The 21,370-nt window shown below is 39.0% G+C and overlaps 1 protein-coding gene across 1 annotated transcript in view; it reads left to right on the plus strand.

The window, feature by feature from the left end:
- UBE2G1 (ubiquitin conjugating enzyme E2 G1) overlaps positions 1–21,370 on the plus strand; it is a 107,303-nt gene that overhangs the window by 56,086 nt on the left and 29,847 nt on the right. Inside the window, exon 2 of the mRNA XM_058560028.1 lies at positions 14,564–14,666. Within this exon, the coding sequence (XP_058416011.1) occupies positions 14,564–14,666 (103 nt within the window). The remainder of the gene's footprint in view (positions 1–14,563; positions 14,667–21,370) is intronic.

A 21,370-nucleotide genomic window follows, 5' to 3' on the forward strand; every position in this document is an offset into this window, starting at 1 on the left:
GGCATGGATGTTAGCTCAGGGCTAGTCTTCCTCAGCAAAAAGAGGAGGATTGGCATCAGATGTTAGCTCAGTGCTGATCTTCCTCACACACACACACAAAAAGAAATATAACTTGTCGATGGGAAAAGGATAATATCCCATGTTAGCAAGGCTGTAGGGAAATAGGTACCTACAGTGTTTCTGGGAATATAAATTAAAATAAAATTTTTATGGATGATATGCATGTTCCTTTGACTCACAGTTACAGGAGTTTAGATTCTAGGTATAACTTTCACAAATGTACAAGGACAGTACAAAGATGTTTTGTGGCAGTATTATTTATAATTGAAAAAAACGTGTGGGAAGGAACCAAGTGTCTTATGTTCATACCATACTTAAATGACCATAAAGTATAAAATGGTATGATCCTATTTTCTGTACTATATGGCGGTATACTCAAAATCTAAAAGAATGTACAGCAAATTGTTAACAGTGGTTACTTTTGGAGGATGAAAGGTAGAGTGACTGCTTCCATTGTATTTTCCTGTGTTATTTTAGAATAAATTGCTTTTTTCAAGATTAAAAAAATCAAAGTACAAAAGAAAGTTGAAAATACCCTACCACTTAGTAGTAGCCATCACCTACATTTGATGAACATCATTCCAGATACTTTTTTTTTTTTTTTGTGAGGAAGATCAGCCCTGAGCTAACATCCATGCTAATCCTCCTCTTTTTGCTGAGGAAGACCGGCTTTGAGCTAACATCTGTTGCCAATCCTTCTCCACCCCCCCCCCACCCCCGCAAAGCCCCAGTAGATAGTTGTATGTCATAGTTGCACATGCTTCTAGTTGCTGTATGTGGGACGCGGCCCCAGCATGGCCGGAGAAGCGGTGCATCAGTGCGCACCCGGGATCGGAACCTGGGTCGCCAGTAGCGGAGCGTGCGCACTTAACCGCTAAGCCACGGGGCCAGCCCCCCAGATACTTTTAATGCATATATGCTTGCAGAAATGTGGAGTTAATAATGTGCATACCATTTATAAATTTTAAATTGTTTGCATTTGACTGAAAGACAAAAATGAAAACTGCTGATACTATTGAAAACATGATCAAACTACAGGTAGATGTTTATTACTACAAGACGAAATGAATTCCTAAGAGTCCTCAAGTTGAGAGAAGAAAATTATAAAAACCTCTGAATAGTTTTGAGTCTTTTTTGGAAGAATCCATTGACTTATTGATAACCAGGATGAGAGAATACGCACATACATATATTCCTTCTTCTCTTCTCCTGACTATATATACACACACACACACACACCCCCACACACCCACACCCACACCCACCTTCTTTTTGCTTAGTCCTATTGTTATGTTATCAGGATTTATAAAATATTTTTAAAAGTTAATAACCATTTATAGTTGTTTAGTTTTAGTTATATATTTAAATGAGGTCAGTAATTACACTGGTCTTTTCACTTTGGTGTTTCTACAGAATTCTTTATTTTGATTATTTCCCAGCGGTTATTTCAAGAAGTGCCACTTCTTAAGTCCTTAAGTCCACAATACTTGTGAAGGCTTATTGCCATCCTATTTCCAATTCTTCTTTAGGTTTCACTTTCTTTGTATCACACTTTTCCTCAAAATTCTGTAATTATTCGTTTACTATTACTGTTACCTGTGTTGAATGTTGAGGCTAACCTGATTCTACCTGCCCATCTATATTTGACTTGCTTTTTTTCTGCCTGGATGCCCATGATATTGTTTATCTTTAGTAAAGCTCAGTACCTCTCATCTGACAGATATTTTGGTATTGTTTATTTTGTACCAGTTTTTTCCTGGGTGTGGACTGTGTTTTCAACCTGCATTTTAGTTATTTATTGTAGGCAAGTTTTATATATTTATTGTATTTATGACATTTTATATTCTAATTTCTTCAGGAATACCAATTTAACTTATATAAATTTCTTTTATCTGTATTCTGTTCAGCTATATAATTGTTTATCTTTTCATTTAAGGTATGATTTCCTAAAGTTATGACCATGATTTTGTGTGTGTGTTTGTGTGTGTGTGTGTGAGGAAGAGTAGCCCTGAGCTAACATCTGTTGCCAGTCTTCCTCAGCAAAAGAAGCTGACATCTGTGCCCATCTTCTTCTATTTTGTATTTGGGACGCCTGCCACAGCATGGCTTGATCAGCAGTGCATAGGACCTCGCCCAGGATCCGAACCTGTGAACCCCAGGTCTCCAAAGTGGAGCACGTGAACCTAACCACGATGCCACCAGGCCAGCCCCAGTGATTTGTTTTTTTTTTTTTTTTTAAAGATTTTATTTATTTATTCCCCCCCCCCCCAAAGCCCCAGTAGATAGTTGTATGTCATAGCTGCACATCTTCTAGTTGCTGTATGTGGGACGCGGCCTCAGCATGGCCGGAGAAGCGGTGCCTCGGTGCACGCCCGGGATCCGAACCTGGGCCGCCAGCAGCAGAGAGCGCGCACTTAACCTCTAAGCCACGAGGCCGGCCCCCCATGATTTGTTTTTAATTGGTTTTTTTTTTTTCCAAAAAATTTTTTCATTTCTAATATGGTGGTAATCTCTGTTTGTTTTTTGTTTAAAGTTATGACCATGATTTGTTTTTAGGTTTTTTTTTTTTTCAAAAAATTTTCTTCATTTCTAATATGATGGTAATCTCTGTTTTTTATTTCTATTTCTTTTCTAAGCTCTTCTAGCTTGTCTTTAAGGTCTCTCTTGCTTTATAATGTCTTCTTTAAAAAAGAGATATTTCTGTAATTTCTTTGAGACTATTTTTCTGAAGGCTTCCTGGGTTTTTATATGTATTATTAGGTGGTTGAAGTGAATTGGAATGGAGATTCAAGAACCTCATCATCATGCTAGGAGAATTTTGATTGTGAGGCTATTCGTGCAAGTGATGATACAAGGGATAGTTAGGAAATGTTAAACTTCGCTTTGAGGTTGCTGAAACCATGGGAGTAGGTGAATACAAAAGAAAGCAAATTCCGTGTATTGAACTGTGAAGTAGAGTAATTTACCTCACCTTATTGTGCAAAAACAAGTAGATAAGGAGATTAGAATTGTTAGTAAGTAAAAGGAAGCTGGTTTTTGAAAAATTTATACCCAGAAACCTCAATTTAATTTGAGCAAAACTTAAGAAAATCAGGATGAAGTAAAGTGGTTAATGATTCTCACCCTCAGTTGATGTCAGTCGGAATAGAGTTCTCCCTTCACCTATTGTGGGGGTGGGAGGTGGTGATCATACCCTGCCATCCCTGCTGAGAACCACTTGTATCTCCTGGGTGATGTGGTTGAGGGTAAAAGGAAAGTTGAGAACCACTGCTATCAAGTATTAGAGGGGAAATTGGCTGGAGACCAAGTGGGATGTAAGCTTAAAAATTTGACTCTTTGAGTGGAGAAAAAGGTACTCTTAGTTGGAAGCAATAGAAATTGAACTAGAATAAGTTTAGACAAAAGAAATTTGACTCTTAACCAAATTTGTGGAAGAGGGGTCAGGAATGGTACCAGGTGTAAAACTAGAATTCTGTTAGGACCTCTCTTCTTGTTGCTTACTTTTGCTTATTTAACTCCATTTTGGCTTCATTTTCACATTATCAGCTTTCTCCTTGAGATTTGAACTGTGGCTTTGACATTTCTCAGGCATTTATATCATAGCTTCCCCATGGGTTGGGACTCCCCTTCTTTAAATCCACTTTGAAAAATCCACCCGAAGGTCTCATTCTCTTGGTTTGAGCCAGGTATTCATTGACTCATTCTTATGGCCCAGGCGGATGGGGGCTTTGTTTTGCAGCTACTACTAGAAGCAAACAGTTGGATGTGATGTTTGGAGGTGGGTAGTATTTCCCAAAAGAAGTGTTTAAGGTATGGCTTGTTCTCGAGATTCTAAAGAACATTTTTTCTGTATTTCTTTTATAGCCTGTAGTCTAATGAATAATTTTAAAGGAAGAAAATGGACAACTAACATTTATTGTAGCCTAAAATGGACAGTCTTTTGCATGTATAATATCTCTCATCTATCTTGCAACACTGCTGTGCGTTTTACTGTACTTTACTGATGGGGAAAATGTGACTCAAACAAACAAAAAAAGAAATGACTCGTTTAAGATGATAAGGCTAGTGAGAGAGTTGGCCTTTAGACCCAGGTCTGACTGACATAATACCATGCTGTGCCCAAAACGATGGCCCAAATTTTCTATTGTGAAATGAAATTCAGAAGTCCTCCAAAATCTTGTCTTTATCAAATTTATTTCTTTTTTTTTTGAAGATTTTATTTATTTATTTTTCCCCCAAAGCCCCGGTAGATAGTTGTATGTCGTAGATGCACATCCATTCTAGTTGCTGTATGTGGGACGCGGCCTCAGCATGGCCGGAGAAGCGGTGCGTCGTGCTCGCCCGGGATCCGAACCCGGGCCGCCAGCAGCGGAGTGCGCGCACTTAGCCGCTAAGCCACGGGGCCAGCCCAAATTTATTTCTGAAAAATAGATGAGACCACAAAGTAGGTTGAAGTTTATATGAACTATAGACTATAGGGTCAAAGCATAACAATTTCTGTACTGTGAGGAATTCCTGCTGTAGCAAATCTTGGCAGAGATGTGTGATGATGCTACTGTGTTTAAGCACAGGCAACAACATATTTAGGACTTAGTGTTGAAGAACCCTTAGATAAGTATTTGAAGAGGGTGTTAGTAAGGTGAAATATTGCAGGTAGCCGAACCTCCTTGGGTGTTATTTTAGGAACGTGGTCCAGTATTCTGCCAAGCAAATCCTTTCAGAACCATATTGGCAAAATCTTTGCAAAATATGGTCTCTGACCTCTTATGCTTCTCTGCTCCATATTCCTTATGTTTTTGAAGCATGGTAAAAAAAATCATCTGGGTTGAAAATGTTTTAGATTAGGAAATCGGATAGCCCCAGCTCTAGCCTATGGCATAGTATAAAGAAAAAAATTCTAATTTTAAGCAGACTTTTAAAGTTTACCAGAAATCTGTAAAGATGATTAAATTGATGCATTTTAAAATCTGTAAAGGAAATATAAATAAACCTTTGCAGTTGTTGCTGATACATTACTTTTTTCAATATTGATTAATTAATGGAAGCTTGAAGGAAACGAATGTTTTCCCAGTTAATTTTGGTGATTTGGTTTGTGGCAATTTATATGTTTTAAAGTAATAATGGCAATTTATTCCTTGGATAATAAGGTCAAAATTATTTTGACAAACCATTTCAATATTTAGGAGAAGTAATTGGATAGTGTCTGGGTAAAGGGTCTATTTGTGATTTCAAAAGTTCAAAATCAAGCCAGTGTAAAAATAATCCCTTTACAAAAATGCCCCTTACAGCCAGCTGTGTGTTGTATAAATAAACTTGACAGGAATGCACATTCCCCGGAGTAGGAGACCACAACCACCATGATACAAAGGAAAATCAGTGCTAGGCTATAAATATCAGTTTGTATTTGGCTTTGCAGGCATTAGACTTAGTCTTGGCAAAGTATATTTACAGTTAAAGTAGCTTATTTCCTTAATAGTCATGTATAAAATGTCATATAGTTGAGTCTTTGAACGTTGTTATCCTGAGGCCTCGTATTGTTTGCTGCAGCTCAGTGAAGTTTTATTTTCACGTGATTGACAAAATATTGTAAAACATTATTTTAGACTACATTAAACTGCTTTTTTAGCATTTTTTTAAAAAACTTTTATTGAGAAAAATTTTAAACATAGAATAATAGCAAAGTAGGCTAATTGATATAATGAATCTCTTTGTGCTCACCTAGCCTCTCAACAGTTATTAGGTCACGACCAATCTTGTTTTTTGTTTTTTTTTTGTGAGGAAGATCAGCCCTGTGCTAACATCTGCCAATCTTCCTCTTTTTTGGCTGAGGAAGACTGGCCCTGGGCTAGCATCTGTGCTCATCTTCCTCCACTTTATATGGGACACCGCTACAGCATGGCTTGCCAAGCGGTGCGTCGGTGCGCGCCCGGGATCCGAACCCGAGAATCCTGGGCCGCCGCAGCGGAGTGCGCACACTTAACTGCTTGCGCCACCCGGCTGGCCCCCCAATCTTGTTTTTATCTGTCTCTACTCGTATCCCTTATGATTTTAGAACACATCCCAAACATCATCATTTGTCTGTAAATATTTCAGTATCTCTAAATATTTAAAAAATGGGGGTAAAAAGCCAACACATTACTATTACCACACGTAAAAAAAATAACAATAATTTAATATTATTAATATTATATTAAAATGTTAATATTATCTAATATCTAGTCAGCCTTCAGATTTTCACTTGTGTCATAAATTTTTTTAAAGTTTGTATTCAGTCCTCTTTTTTGTTCCCCTTGCGATGTATTTATTGAAGATTCCGGGCCTTGCCCTTTAGAATTCCCCGCAGGGTAGATTTTGCTAATTGTGACCCAGGGATGTCCTTGAATGTGTTTCTCTGTCTGTGTTTTCTATCAGTTGTTAATTATACAATTGGGGCTTGAACAGGTTCAGGTTTGTGAGTCAGGTGACATCACGTCATAAGTGTTGGTTTGTTTATTAGAAGACACAGAATGTCTGGTTTTCTTTCTTTTTAAAATGCCTAGATTAAAAGGGCAAAATGGCAATGTTTCAATTATTTTTCACTTTTCAAGTGGACTGTTTATATAGAGAGATACCTCATTTGATCAAATAGTAGTTACTATTAGATTACTTGGCAATACAGTTTGGGAAGAAAAGGAAGACTAAATTTTGGTTCTTTTGCTTTTTTTAATTGGTTTTCAAAATAACAAAATGGTTGACTAGCATCCTGTAATGGTGATTAGTAGTTTTTATTATTGTTTTTAATATCACTGTTTATAAACTTTGTGTTGTTAACTGTTGATACTCAAATTGTCCCATATTTGGCCAGTAGGAGCCTCTTCGAGTTGGCTGAATCCTTTTAACAAGACCACAGTGTATTTGATAGCTTCCTTTGTATCTGGTATATATGAGATGAACCTAGAACATTTTCTGCCCTACACCTGGAATCAGCCATTTCTCTGAAGAGCCCTGGTCCCTTTCAGTGGTAAATTATATTTGGAGACCATATTCTGGGCACTAGGGATTCTCATTGCTACGGGGTTGGTCATTTTTTCTAGACCTGAAGTAGACAGAGCTCAGAATTTTTAAAACTATATCATGAATTCATACTGATACTTCCAATTCAAATTCAGGACTGTAGAGTTTTACTTTTCGTATGATCTCCTCATTTTCTTTTAGTCTTATTCTTGAATAATGACTCTATCATAGCAAGTCTGCTCATGCATTATTTTCCATTACTTATACCTATCCAAATCATTATTCTCAAGGACATTTCCTTGTCCTTGGTTTCCTTTTTACTCATGGGTGGTAGACCACTCTGGCCCACTGTGGTTTCCAGATTCATAGCATGCACAATCATCGAACAATCATATGACACTCCAGGATATACTGAGTTTTAAAAATCAAAGTATAACATACATCCAGAAAAGTGCATAAATATTATATATAGCACGCCATTACCAGCATCCCAGAAGTCTGTTTCATGTTTCCTCCTAGATACTACTGTCACTTCCCCTTCAAAAGAAAAAGAAAAAAAGATAACTGTTGTCCTGATTTTGAATATTATTGATTAGTTTTGCCTGCTATAGAACTTTAAAATTTTGTTTTAGCATTCATGATTTGTGGGAAAGAGAGCTCTTTCTAGCTCTTTCCAACTCCAATTGTGTCTAGGTAGCATTCAGAAAAGTTGTATCTTCATCTTTGTCACCTTCAGAACTTCTCTGTAATACCTTAGGAATATAAGTAAAAACCCAAACCTGGGCACTTCTTGGTTTAAATATTTGTCTTAAGCAGGCTAGATTTTTGTGTTTGTTAGCTATTCCCACCCCCTTAGCCCTCCATTGTATTTGTACCCTTTGCATCTTTCCCCTTTCTTTTGATTTACAGGAACTCTCTTTGTATTAAGGATGTTAGACTTTAATTATTATGTTGCAAATATTCTCTCCCAGTCTCTCATTTGTATTTAAACTTTATTGCTGTACTAGATTTAAAATATTTTGTGTAGTATAACCTGACTGTTGAATTTTGTGTCCTGCCTAAGGCCACCTTCAACCAATGTTATGTAAAAAAAAAATTCTGTATTTTCTTTTTTTTTTTTTAATTTTATTTATTTTATTTTTTTCCCCCAAAGCCCCAGTAGATAGTTGTATGTTATAGCTGCACATCCTTCTAGTTGCTGTATGTGGGACACGACCTCAACATGGCTGGACAAGCGGTGCATCGGTGCACGCCCAGGATCCGAACCTGGGCCGCCAGCGGTGGAGCGCGCACACTTAACCGCTAAGCCACGGGGCCAGCCCTGTATTTTCTTTTAGTTAAGTTATTTTTTTTATTTATTTTATTTTATTTTTATTTTTTCCCCCAAAGCCCCAGTAGATAGTTGTATGTCATAGTTGCACATCCTTCTAGTTGCTGCATGTGGGACGTGGCCTCAGCATGGCCCGAGAAGCGGTGGTGCGTTGGTGTGTGCCCGGGATCTGAACCCCGGGCCGACAGCAGCAGAGCTTGAGCACTTAACCGCTAAGCCACGGGGCCGGTCCATCTTTTAGTTATGTTTTGTTGTTTGTTTATATCTGTAATCCATCTGGATTTGATTGTAGTGTGAGGTATCCCTGTCAACATTTAAATGCAGATAGAATGTTTAAACATCTTTCTTTGGTCTTTCCTATGAAAAAACCTATTTGAATTTTATCTACCTATGGCTACTACACTTTTTCATCCACAAACTTCTAGAAAAAGTTTCCACTCATATTTTTCTACCTCACCTTCTTTTTGTCAGCTCAGTGTTGCCTGCATGGCCTCTGCCTTACCTTTACACTGAAACTACTTATGCCTGGAGCAGCCTTGGCTTTCTTTTTACTGAACCAAGTGGACTGAAATTTTGACCTCCTCTTTCCTGAGCAGTGTGTATTTATCATTGTTGGCAACTTTCTCCTTGAAATGTGTCTCCTTTGGCTTCTTTGATATAGCTTTTTGCTGGTTTTTGTTTTTGCTTTTTTTTTTTTTTTTTTTTGGTGAGATCAGCCCTATGCTAACATCTGCCAATACTCCTCTTTTTTTCCTGAGGAAAACTGGCCCTGGGCTAACATCCGTGACCATCTTCCTCCACTTTATATGGGACGCCGCCACAGCATGGCTTGCCAAGCTGTGTCGGTGCGTGCCCGGGATCCGAACCGGTGAACCCCGGGCCGCCGCAGTGGAACGCGTGCACTTAACCGCTTGTGCCACCGGGCCGGCCCCCCCTGGTTTTCTTCTTACTTCTCTGTCTTACCCTTCTTGGTCACTTTTGTAGCCTCTTCTATTTTTATTCCCCAAATATTGGTATTCGCTAGAGTTAATTCAGTTAGATCCTCTATAGTTTACACTTAGGCTCATCCTTGGATGATGCCATCCATCTTAAGACTTCAGTTATCAACAATATTCTGATAACCCCCAAGTCTCTATCTTTAGCTCAGATTTCCTTTTAAAACAATGTATTTATGCCTGTTAGGCATTTAAAACTAAATGTATCATCATTTCTTCCCCTCACCCCTCAAATCAGCACATCTTCTTGTATTTCCCATTTCGGAGAATAAATAGACTCTTATCCAGTTGCTCTGCACAGAAACCTGTTTGTCATTTTAAAAAATTGAGGTAAAATTCAAATAACATAGAATGAAAGAATTAGGAAAGATCATCAAGTATAAGGAAGTGTCATTAGAGACTAAGGCCAAGATTATCCACACCCTTGTATTCCCAGTTATTATATATACAGGTGTGAAAGCTGGGCGGTGAAGAAGGTTGATGGGGGAAAACTTGATTCATTTGAAATATGATGTTGGAGGAGAGCTCTACGGATACCCTGGACTGCCAGAAAGACAAACAACTGGATCCTAGAGCAAATTAAGCCTGAGCTGTCATTGGAGGCAAAAATGATAAAATTGAGACTGTCCCACTTTGGGCACATCATGAGAAGGCAGGATTCTTTGGAAAAGACGATAACGCTGGGAAAAATAGAAGGCAGCAGGAAAAAGGGAAGACCAAATATGAGGATGGATTGACTCCATAAAGAAAGCCATAGGCGTGAGTCTACAGAAGCTGAATAGGGCTCTTGAGGACGGGACGTTGTGGATATCATTCATCCATAGGGCTCCAGGAGTCGGAGTCGACTTGAGTATGCGGAACAACAAGCCTTTTTAAAGTGTACGGTTCAGTGGTATTTAGTGTATTCACAGTGTTGTGCAACCACATCATTTGAATCTTTAGTTTCAAAACTTTGTGATCACCCCGTAAAACACCCCCATACCCATTAAGTAATCATACCCCATTTCCCCCTTCCCCTATCCATTGGTAATCTCTTTTCCACTTTCTGTCTCTGGATTTGCCTTTCCTGGATATATCATATAAAAGGAGTCGTACAGTATGTGACCATACATGTCTGATTTCTTTCACTTAGCTTGATGTTTTTGAGGTTCATCTTAGTTGTAGCATATATCAGTATTTCATTCCTTTTTATGGCTGAATAATATTCCATTGTATGTATATACCATAATTTATCCGTTCATTCGTTGATGGACATTTGGGTTGTTTCCACCTTTTGACTATTGTGAGTCATGCTGCTACATAAACATTTGTGTACAACTTCCTATGTGGACAGATGTTTTCATTTCTTTTGGGTATATACGTAGGAGTGGAATTGCTGAGTTATATGGTACTGTATATTTTGCTTTTTGAGGAATTGTGTGTCATTTTTTGACTTATTATTTTAACCCCCACATCACCAAGCTTTTGGTTGATTGATTCTGTCTCCTAAATATTCCTGTTTTCCATCATTATTTTCACTACCATATACTAAGGGTACACTTTTCAGGATTACTTTAATAGCTTCCTTTTTGGTTTCTTTGTCATCCCCATGGCCTTATTCTATGTCATCTCTCACACACTGCAAGATTGGTTTTTAAAAATGTAAATCTCATGAGGTCATCTCATTGTTTTAAAAACAAAACAAAACAAAACACAAGCCCTTCAAAGGCTCATCATTGCCCTCTGGATGAAGTCCAAACTTACATGGCTTACAAAGGCTCTTTGCTGTCCAGCTTCTGACATTCTGTCTAGTTTCAACTGCATGCCGCCCCGCTTTGGTTCTAGCCATATACTCATCTCTGTATTTCAACTTTTTGTATATGCTCCTCTGTCTAAACCTTGCACCTCTCCCACCCAAATCTTTTGTCTTATTTCAGACGTCTCCTCTCTTTTTAGAAACCTTTTCTGTCTCTTCATGATTATAATGTGCCCTTCTTTTGTGCTCCTCCAAATTGCTGTACTAATGTTGGAGCATTTACTATACATTGTAATTGCCTGTTTATTTCTGTGGGAATCAGGAGATGATAGTCAAGTGCCAGGTGATATAGTACAGACTAAAAGTATAATTAATAGGAATTTAGCAGAAGTCAAAAGAAGATTATTTGGTAAATTATTTAGGGAAGGCCTCATGGAGGAAGATGGTGCTTGAACTGGACTTTGAAGGAAGCATTCATGAAGGTATGGTAATCATCTGCCACCACAGGTAGATTAAACCTGTTAAATACCTGTGGATTTCTAGACCTATGAAGATCCATGCTAGGGGCAAAAGCCATGACAATAGTGAGATGTTGGACATTCCCTCAACATTGCTTTTGCGTTAGTTACATGAAGCAAGCGTTGGACACAATCAATCCTGTAGAAGGAAAGCATGGAAAGAATGTGCAAGCGATTTTAAGAACTTATGGTGTATTGACAAAAGTGAGAAGCAAGGTTGTACTTTATGGGAAGTGTAAGGAAGTTTTCAAGGGTAATTTTGACCACACGTGCTAATTTCACAGCCTTCCTAACTACATTTATGAAACTCCACTGGACTTCTGATGGAAAATGCAACAACTAGGTGATTTCTGGGTAAATTATAGAATCTTCCGTAAGACTCTCGTATACAGTGTTGAAGAACATGATCTGAGTAATATAATAGTGTTCATTTAGGGGCCCGGCCCCATGGCTTAGTGGTTAAGTGCGCACGCTCCGCTACTGGTGGCCCGGGTTCGGATCCCGGGTGCACAGCGATGCGCCGCTTGTCTGGCCATGCTGAGGCGGCGTCCCACATAGAGCAACTAGAAGGATGTGCAACTATGACATACAGCTATCTATGGGCTCCTTGGGGAGAAAAAGGGAAAAAAAGGAGGAGGATTGGCAATAGATGTTAGTTCAGGGCTGATCTTCCTCAAAAAAAAAAAAAAATTAGTGTTCATTTAGAAAAAGGTTGGAAATGAGATAACTCAGTGTAGAAAATAACTGCTCATATTGCAGTTGTCTGTGCTCTACCCTATCCCTCAATTAACAGTAAAAGTGGAACTTTCAGCTCTTTTCTAGTATGTCTGCAACGTAGTTGGCACTCAGTAAATATTTACATGCATAAACAAAACAACAAGATTAAAATGCAATTCGTACCTTAATGTCTTTGCATTCTCAGTATCTTTTTTTTATATCTTAGAATAGCTATTTAAAAGTAAAAATGCGTTCCTTGTGTTTTGAAATACAGTGCTGATTTAAAAGTATTTGTAAAAGTCTACTTGGCCTGTTAGACAGAAATATTAGACTTAAAAAAATCTCCCCTCAAATTTTGAGAAAAGAAGCCATTCATGTTTAAATATAAATAAACTTGCACTTTTGGCTCTTTCTGTGTTTCACTGGCGTTTTAGGGTGTTAAATCCTAGTTGTTGAAATGACACCACCTCTGATTCTTTAAAAAATTAATATCTTCTCAGTTACTAACACACTTTGTTCAGTCTTTTACAGCACTCTGAGTTGTATTACACTTTTATCATTAGACTGAGCTCTTTGAGGATGATGGCAGGAATTATATGAGAATTACAAACCTGTTCAAAGTCCTAGCAAGTCGTTTCTTTTTTTTTTTTCTTTTTTTTTTTAATTTTTTTCCCCCCAAAGCCCCAATAGATAGTTGTATGTCATAGTTGCACATCCTTCTAGTTGCTGTATGTGGGACGCGGCCTCAGCATGGCCGGACAAGCAGTGCGTTGGTGTGCACCCACCCGGGATCCGAACCCGGGCCGCCAGCAGCGGAGCGCGCGCACTTAACCGCTAAGCCACGGGGCCGGCCCATAGCAAGTCGTTTCTGACTGCTCCTTTCTTGCGCGTGCTTTGTCCCCACTTCTCAGTTTGAACCAATTAGTGCTCCCCATTTGAGCTCCCTGTTGGCGATTCATATATATATATATGTGTGTGTGTGTGTTTTTCACTATCATGATTGTGGCAATGGCTTCACAGGTGTATACATATATCAGTATGTATCAAATTATATAATTTAAATATGTGCAGTTCACTGAATGTCACTCATACTTCATTAAAGCTATTTAAAAAATTTTTTACATGATGCCCACTATCAATAGGTCATTACTTTCTTAAGCCCTGTGTCTCCAGAAACCGTTCAGACCTTGTACTCCTTCTCACCTGCTCCTCTGAGGTCCCCTCTTGGGCCTCTGTCCCCCAACCTCACTAGCCCTTTGCCTCTGTTCTTGTCCCCAGCCTCCATCATGCATATCACAGCACTCTCCCTGGAAGAGAAAAATCTCATGATGCTACTGCCGTTCCTGTAGAGTCCAGCTGTTGTTCTTAAGTCATTCCTGTGTTCTGGAATCTGGCCAGCAGAGAGATCAACGCACACAGGCAGGACAGATGGAGCCTCTCCTCTCGGTGTGCTGAGTCTCATGGGCCACACATGAACACCAACCGTAGATGTGTATCCCAAAGATTATAGAGGACTTGTCAAATAGATATACAGATATTAGTGTAAACGAAGGTTGGTTAAGCTCAGCAAATTCCAATGAAAAGGTATTAGGTACTCCATTGTTTCTGCAAGTGTACCCTAAAGGAGATAAGAATGACCAGAAGTACTGGTCTGATTTCCCTCTGAACCAGAATCTCGGGGGGATGGGCTTGAATATCTGCATTTTAACAAGCTCCTTATACTACTACAGGGCAACCTACAATGGTAAAAACCAAGCTGGAAACCAAGGTAGCGTAAGATCTGGATAGTTTGCTTTACCCATTGCTTCCTTGTGTTGTAGAAATTGTTTTGGCCATCAGGTAGCATTTTGCTAATGGATTCAGGTATATCCATTTAATAGTTTAGAATTTATTTATTTATTTATTTTTTAATTTTATTTAGTTATTTATTTTCCCCCCCAAAGCCCCAGTAGATAGTTGTACGTCATAGTTGCACATCCCTCTAGTTGCTGTATGTGGGACGCGGCCTCAGCATGGCCGGAGAAGCGGTGCGTCGGTGCACGCCCGGGATCCGAACCTGGGCCGCCAGCAGCGGAGCGCGCGCACTCAACCGCCAAGCCACGGGGCCGGCCCAATAGTTTAGAATTTATAACATGTGTATTCAAGTTCTGTAATTTATTTGTTGGGTGAAAATTATGTGCTTAAAAGTTTTGATCAAATTTTTCTTTTTCCACAGAACTCAACAAAAATCCAGTGGAAGGCTTTTCGGCAGGTTTAATAGATGATAATGATCTCTACCGATGGGAAGTCCTTATTATTGGTCCTCCAGATACACTTTAGTAAGTATATTGGAACGGATATCAAAGTGGAGCTCTTTTTTTTTTTTTTTTTTTTTGTGAGATCAGCCCTGTGCTAACATCCGCCAGTCCTCCTCTTTTTTTTGCTGAGGAAGACGGCCCTGGGCTAACATCCGTGCCCATCTTCCTCCACTTTATATGGGACGCCGCCACAGCATGGCTTGCCAAGCAGTGCGTCGGTGCGCGCCCAGGATCCGAACCAGCGAACCCCGGGCCGCCGCAGCGGAGCGCGCGCACTTAACCGCTTGCGCCACCGGGCCGGCCCCAAAGTGGAGCTCTTTTAATTAATTGAAATGTAAACTATTTTGGCAAACTGAAGTGAAATTATTTTTTAAAGAGCAGGTGAATGGCTGTGTTTAGTATCGTTTGTACTGAATGATCACGTCTAGGATTTTTGTGTTCTGCTTGAAACTCTAGTGTCTAAAACTTGTTGCTTTCTTAAATATGTAATAGTTTCAGAAATTTAGATATTCTTGATACCTGGAATAAATTTATTACAGAAAAGCATCTTTTAGGCAAGGTTATACATAAATATATTTTTCACTTGTATCCCAGAAATTGGATTAGTTTTGGCAGAATGGAGGGAGAAGAAAATTATTTATTGAAAAGTTTCTCCCTACTGCCTTTCCTTGTGCTTACTCTGTCTTGACCCCAAAGGGAACATTATAATTTTAAAGATAAGGTTTTACCATTCTTAACACTTTATCAGTTTAATTAAAGCATAGTATTGTATCTGGGAGATTTTCATACAGAGCATAGTGTACATATCAGTGTCTTAAGCAGGCTGGAAAGAACTGTCAAGATCATCAATTTTAGTGATTCTCTAATTGGGTCCCCACAGAATATTGATCAGAATCAAGGTGTTCTCACCCTAAAATGAACTATTGGTCATCTTTTCCCTGTTATAAAAGTGATTGTTACAGTTAATCACGTTTAATTAATCACTATTAACTGATGTAAAGATAGAATGTAGTGGTATCAAAGAGCAGTAGGAAAAGAGAGATGGAATTTCTTAAATATTTTATGTAATACATTTCTAGATTCAAAGACCACATTCTTATTTTCTGCTCTGAGTGTTTCCAGACAAACTTATGAATATTTAATGTTCTATAAAATGGATCGTGACTACCTGATGCTAGTGACTGGTTCAAGTTCCATACTTTTTATAGAAGTTAAAGTATTGGAAAAAAGGCAACGATCTTCTCAAAGCCACACAACTGAGGGACAGCAGGGACAGATCTAGATGTGAGTTTCCTGGAGACTGCACTTCCTCACTCAACTGTGGTCCTTGATGGTACTAAACAGGCAAGAGTTTGGATACAGCAAACTTTTTTTTTTGTGAGGGTCAAGTAGTTTTAGGTGTTCTAAGATGGTAACTCCTTTCCCTCCCATAAAACACCTGATGGAAGAGAAAGTTCAGAGCTACTTCTATACCAGAGCAAACTGGTATATGGCATACAAAGTTGAGCTGTATTATGGATTTTTGGGTTCTCTATAGTCTGAAAAGGTGATTTATATTTTGTCACGACTCTTGCCAATCGAAATTTTTGCTGATATATTTCCCAGTGGTATGTTCGTGTTGGTAATTGTCACAAACTAAAATAACTCAAGTTTGGTCATTCCACGATGTTAGTTTGGTGGATAACAGTAGCCATTGAAAATCATCCTAGAGGTATTCCCCCACGACCTTAATATTATTTGAAAGCAAGTTTCTTATCAAATTTTGCACACAAAACCGTACATACAACCTGATTTATGAGCCTGATGAAGTTCAGGTTTATTCTTCTAGGTTTTTCAATCAAAACACGTTGCATGAAGGTTTACTCAGGGGAGTCATGGCGACATTCCAGTGACAGAATCTTTTTACTCTTACAGTTGATATGAGATAATGAGAGAAATTCTTCTAAACTGGTGTCTATATAGAGGATTGGTTAGACATCCAGGCTTGAGCTCCATCTGTAAGGACCTCACAGAATTCTTACATTTTTCATGCACAGGTGGCAAGTATCTCTAAATATTGTTAACTGGTCCATATATATATAATGTACCTTCAGCTTCACCAAAGAGAAGCATTTTTTAATACTCATACTAATTAATTAACAGGCCATTTTTAGGGGGCCAGCCTGGTGGCATAGCTGTGAAGTTCCTGCGTTCTACTACGGTGGCCTGGGGTTCGCCAGTTCAGATCCTGGGCGCAGACCTACACACAGCTCATCAAGCCATGCTGAAGCGGTGTCCCACATACAGCAACTAGAAGGATGTACAGCTATGACATACAACTATCTATTGGGGCTTTGGGAGGAAAAAGGGTGGAAGATTGGCAACAGATGTTAGCACAGGGCCGATCTTCCTCAAAAAAACCAAACAAAACAGGCCGTTCTTTCCACCAGTGAAAACCTTGTTCTGGCCTTCAGTATACATTTAAAAAGTGCTGGCTGTTGATCTGAGAGGTGGATAGCAGAAGTATTTGTGGCATCTCCTCTGGAGTGTGGACTTGGTGATGAGACAACTGGCAGCCACTTCCATACTGTCCCTTCCTGATGAGAGCATTGGCGGCACCTGGGCTCTAGTTTAACCTCAGTGCCACATGTACTTTGAACATCCTGTGAGTAGTGAAGCCTTAATGCAACTGACAGACATTATAATAATCATCCAAAATTACCTGGATATGATTCCTTTTTATTAACAACCTTTTCTAAAATTCATGTGCTGGAAGTTATAAAATTGTTTTTAAAGCCCTCAAAAAAGAGATTTAAGATTTATTGAGTCTAGGCCATCCCTTTTGGCAACTTCCTACTTAGGATGATTGCAAAAATAAAAATATAGCATTACAGTGGCATTTACACTACTCATTCATGTAGGTCTCAACTGTTTTTTGAGCATTCTTAAGCTAGATGCTGGGAACATGACCTTGAATTAGCTAATAGTCACTGCTCCTAAAGAGTTTACACTTCACTTGGCAAAACAGATCATTGCATAGTCATTTAATTCACTTTGAGGACAGCCATGATAGAGGTGGGCATGTGGTATTATGAGAACTCATTGGGAGCATGGCAAGTTTTGAATGTGTCAGGGAATTTTTCCCAGAGGAAGAGATGTCTAAAGTGGGAACTGAAGAGTTAGTAGCTGTGTTAGTTAGTAGGCTTTTGGCTACAAGCAACAGAAATCTGACTTTAAATGGCTTAGAAAATAAGGAAATTTGTTGTCTTGACAGTGGTAGCAAAATATGTACAGCAGTTTTGAGCATTTCAGAATATCACCTAAAGGAAGAGGAGAAGGTAGTTTCTTCTTGTGTTTTATGTATTTCTTATGCAATGTAGAAACTAGAAACCTTTTTCTTCTGGAAGCTGTCCAACAGACTCTGCCTCTTGTCTCATTTGTTGGAATTGAGTCACTTGCTCATTCCTTACTCAGTAACTGGCAAGATGAATGAGATTGCCACAGTTGGTTTAGATAAATTATTCTGGGATGAAAGAGATTTTGGGCTGTCAACAGCTACGGTAAGAATTGACTAGACAGGCATTCTGGCAATGTCGGTGAGAGGTGGGGGTAAATGGAAGGGAAGCTAGGGAGTAAGCATTTCATAGGGAAAACTATGTATACATAGGGCTTGGAAAATAAGGGATGGAACAAGGTATGGCAACTGAGTAAAGTTAGTATAAAGAATTTCAAGAAGTGAAGTTGGATAGGGAGTTGAGAGTTAGTCGAAGTTTATAAAACACTGTTAAAGAGTTTGGATTTATCTTTTGTCCTGAGGAAAAAGCACAGCCATTGAGGAATTTTATATCAGGAGTTACCAGTTAGGTTTATATTTTAGAATGTGCATCAAATTACTAAGTATCATAATTTTGGGATTATGAATTTTATTTTCCTTCAGTTTAGTTTATTGGTGCAACAAAAATATATTTTTAACAATATTATTTAAAAAATTTTTGTCTGTAGTGTAAAAACTGGACTGGAAATTGAGGGCTGACCATGGCTGCCTTAAGTAGGGAAATCAGCCTTTGCTCAGGGGATGGAGAGAGAGCACATGTGCCAGGGCAGGGCCCTGAGAAAGGAAGAGGTGGTTAGTCGGGAAGGTATAAGGAGAGGAAAAGTTGTATAGAAGTAAGCTTTCCAAAATGCTACCGAGAATCAAGTATTTAATAGGGTTTGTAGATTTAACAGTAAGGAAATTACTGGTGTTCTTGTGGTTCTTTCAGTGGAGTGAAGAGGGTAGAGGCCATCTTGCAGTTGTTTAAAGAGTGCTAAGGGAGTGACTACATAGACCTTAAGTCTAAATAACTAACTGTCTATGAAGAGAAACAGAGGCTGGTAATGGGGTGGGGCGGTGCGGGGGCATTGAAAGTAAGTTAATGTGAGCTTAGATAGTACCCAAACCCAAGTGATTAATTTATTTAGGTTTATGTAATTAGATCATTTATGTATTAATAGAAAGAATTAGTACTGTACTGAAATTCTTGAAAAGCTGGTGTGATATTTCATGGTGGCATCTTTAGCCTTCATTTAGTCATTAGAGCACACTTCACACTCTTTACAATCTATGTAATCAGTAATGGTATATTCAAGCATTACTTTATTTGAGAATGATAGTTGCCATGAGTATTAATTTAGCCACTATATTTATCTTCACACAGTATTAAATTTTTCTTACTGCTTTGTCCATTAATTAATCTTTTTAGTGCTGTTAAGAAGAGATTCTTTTGTGTGTGTGTGTGTGTGTGTGTGAGGAAGATCAGCCCTGAGCTAACATCTGATGCCAATCCTCCTCTTTTTTCTGAAGAAGACTGGCCCTGAGCTAACACCTATGCCCATCTTCCTCTACTTTGTATGGGACGCCGCCACAGCATGGCTCGACAAGCGGTGCGTCGGTGCGCACCTGGGATCTGAACCGCTGAATCCCAGGCAGCCGCTGCAGAGCGCACGCACTTAACCACTTGCGCTACCAGGCCGGCCCCAAGAATAGATTCTTGAGGCTGTCTTTTTATGAAAGACATTCTGAAACTGGTGTGATCTACCTGGTTATTTTCAGACTATTGATTATCAAGTAGTGTGGATAGCCACTCATATCCACAAAAAAAAAAATTTCATGCAGGAGTGGCAGTAGGTTTTTAAAGAAAGTTTAGGAGACCTAGATATCACTGTGTAATTATAAATTCTATAAATTTGTACATATTAGCGAATGGTAAATGTACACCTTCTTTTATCTCTTATTCTCTTTTTCTTTCATTACTAGTGGTCTGTTCAAGAACGGCTTTATTTTGTTTTCACGACTGGCAATGGTGTGAAAAATTGGGAGAATCTTAAGATTACAGTCATGCACTGCATAATGACATTTCGATAACGTCGGACTACATATATGGCGGTGGTTTCATAAGATTAGTACCATATAGCGTAGGTGTGTAGTAGGCTATACCATCTAGGTTTGTGTTAGTACACTCTGTGGTGTTCGCACAATGACGAAATCGCCTAACGACACATTTCTTAGAACGTATACCTGTTGTTAAGTGATGCATGACTATATATGTATTTTGTAGTATTGCCTTACCTTGAGTGGATATAAAAAATGAAGAGTTGAGGGGCCGACCTGGTGGCACAAGCGGTTGGGTGCACGTGCTCCACTGCGGCGGCCCGGGGTTCGCCGGTTCGGATCCCAGGCTGCACCGACATACCGCTTGGCAAGCCATGCTGTGGCGGCGTCCCATATAAAGTGGAGGACGATGGGCATGGATGTTAGCCCAGGGCCAGTCTTCCTCAGCAAAAAGAGGAGGATTGGCAGATGTTAGCTCAGGGCTGATCCTCCTCACAAACAAAAAAAAAAATGAAGAGTTGGCTAACCAAACTCTGATTAATATTCTTTTACAGTAACAAAATTCTTTTACATTTCTGTTTAAGACTTAGATGTCCAAGTCATATATTCTGTAATGAAATTTTGGAGGGAGTAAGCCTAGTGCCTGCATTGCTTAGAAATCGATTGATCAGTGGCAGTGCCATGTCCTTTATCATTTAGTGCTCAAGAACATGGGCTTTGGGGGCTATCTTTGTTTAGCTCCCTGACTCTACCACTTTTATTAGCTGTGTGACATTGAACAATTGCTTAAACTTCGTCTTAGTAGTTTCATTTCTAGGGTAAAAACCCTATGCCTAGGAAGTGTTCAGAACGTTCAGTGTTGTGTTGCTTGTAATAGCAAAAAAATTGGAAGCAATCAAACATAAGTGTAATATGGCAGATAAAAGGAATGAATAAGAGACAGGTATTGAAAGGAATATATATAAAAGAACTATGTTGAGCAAAATTTCGGACAGCAGCATACAGTGTATCATTTAAATAAAGCAAATGTGGTAGAATGATAGGATCTGACAATGCAGAATGGTGGGATCTGATCCTTGTAAGATTTTTATAATTTAATACAAAAACAGGGAGGCCTCGTGAAAAAAACTTGAACTAGGCCTAGGTTTCTCAACCTTTTCGTATGTGAAACTCTTGGTCCTCTTTTTTTTTTTTTTTTTTTTGAGGAAGAGTGGCCCTGAGCTAACATCTGTTGCCAATCTTCCTGTTTTTTTCTCTCCCCAAAGCCCCCGGTACATAGTTGTATATCCTACTTGTAGGTCCTTCTATTTCTTCTGTGTGGGATACCACCTCAGTATGGCCTGATGAGCGGTGAGTAGGTCTGCGCCCAGGATCT

This window comes from Diceros bicornis, chromosome 18, assembly GCF_020826845.1.
Source record: "Diceros bicornis minor isolate mBicDic1 chromosome 18, mDicBic1.mat.cur, whole genome shotgun sequence".
NCBI classification, from domain to species: Eukaryota; Metazoa; Chordata; class Mammalia; order Perissodactyla; family Rhinocerotidae; genus Diceros; species Diceros bicornis.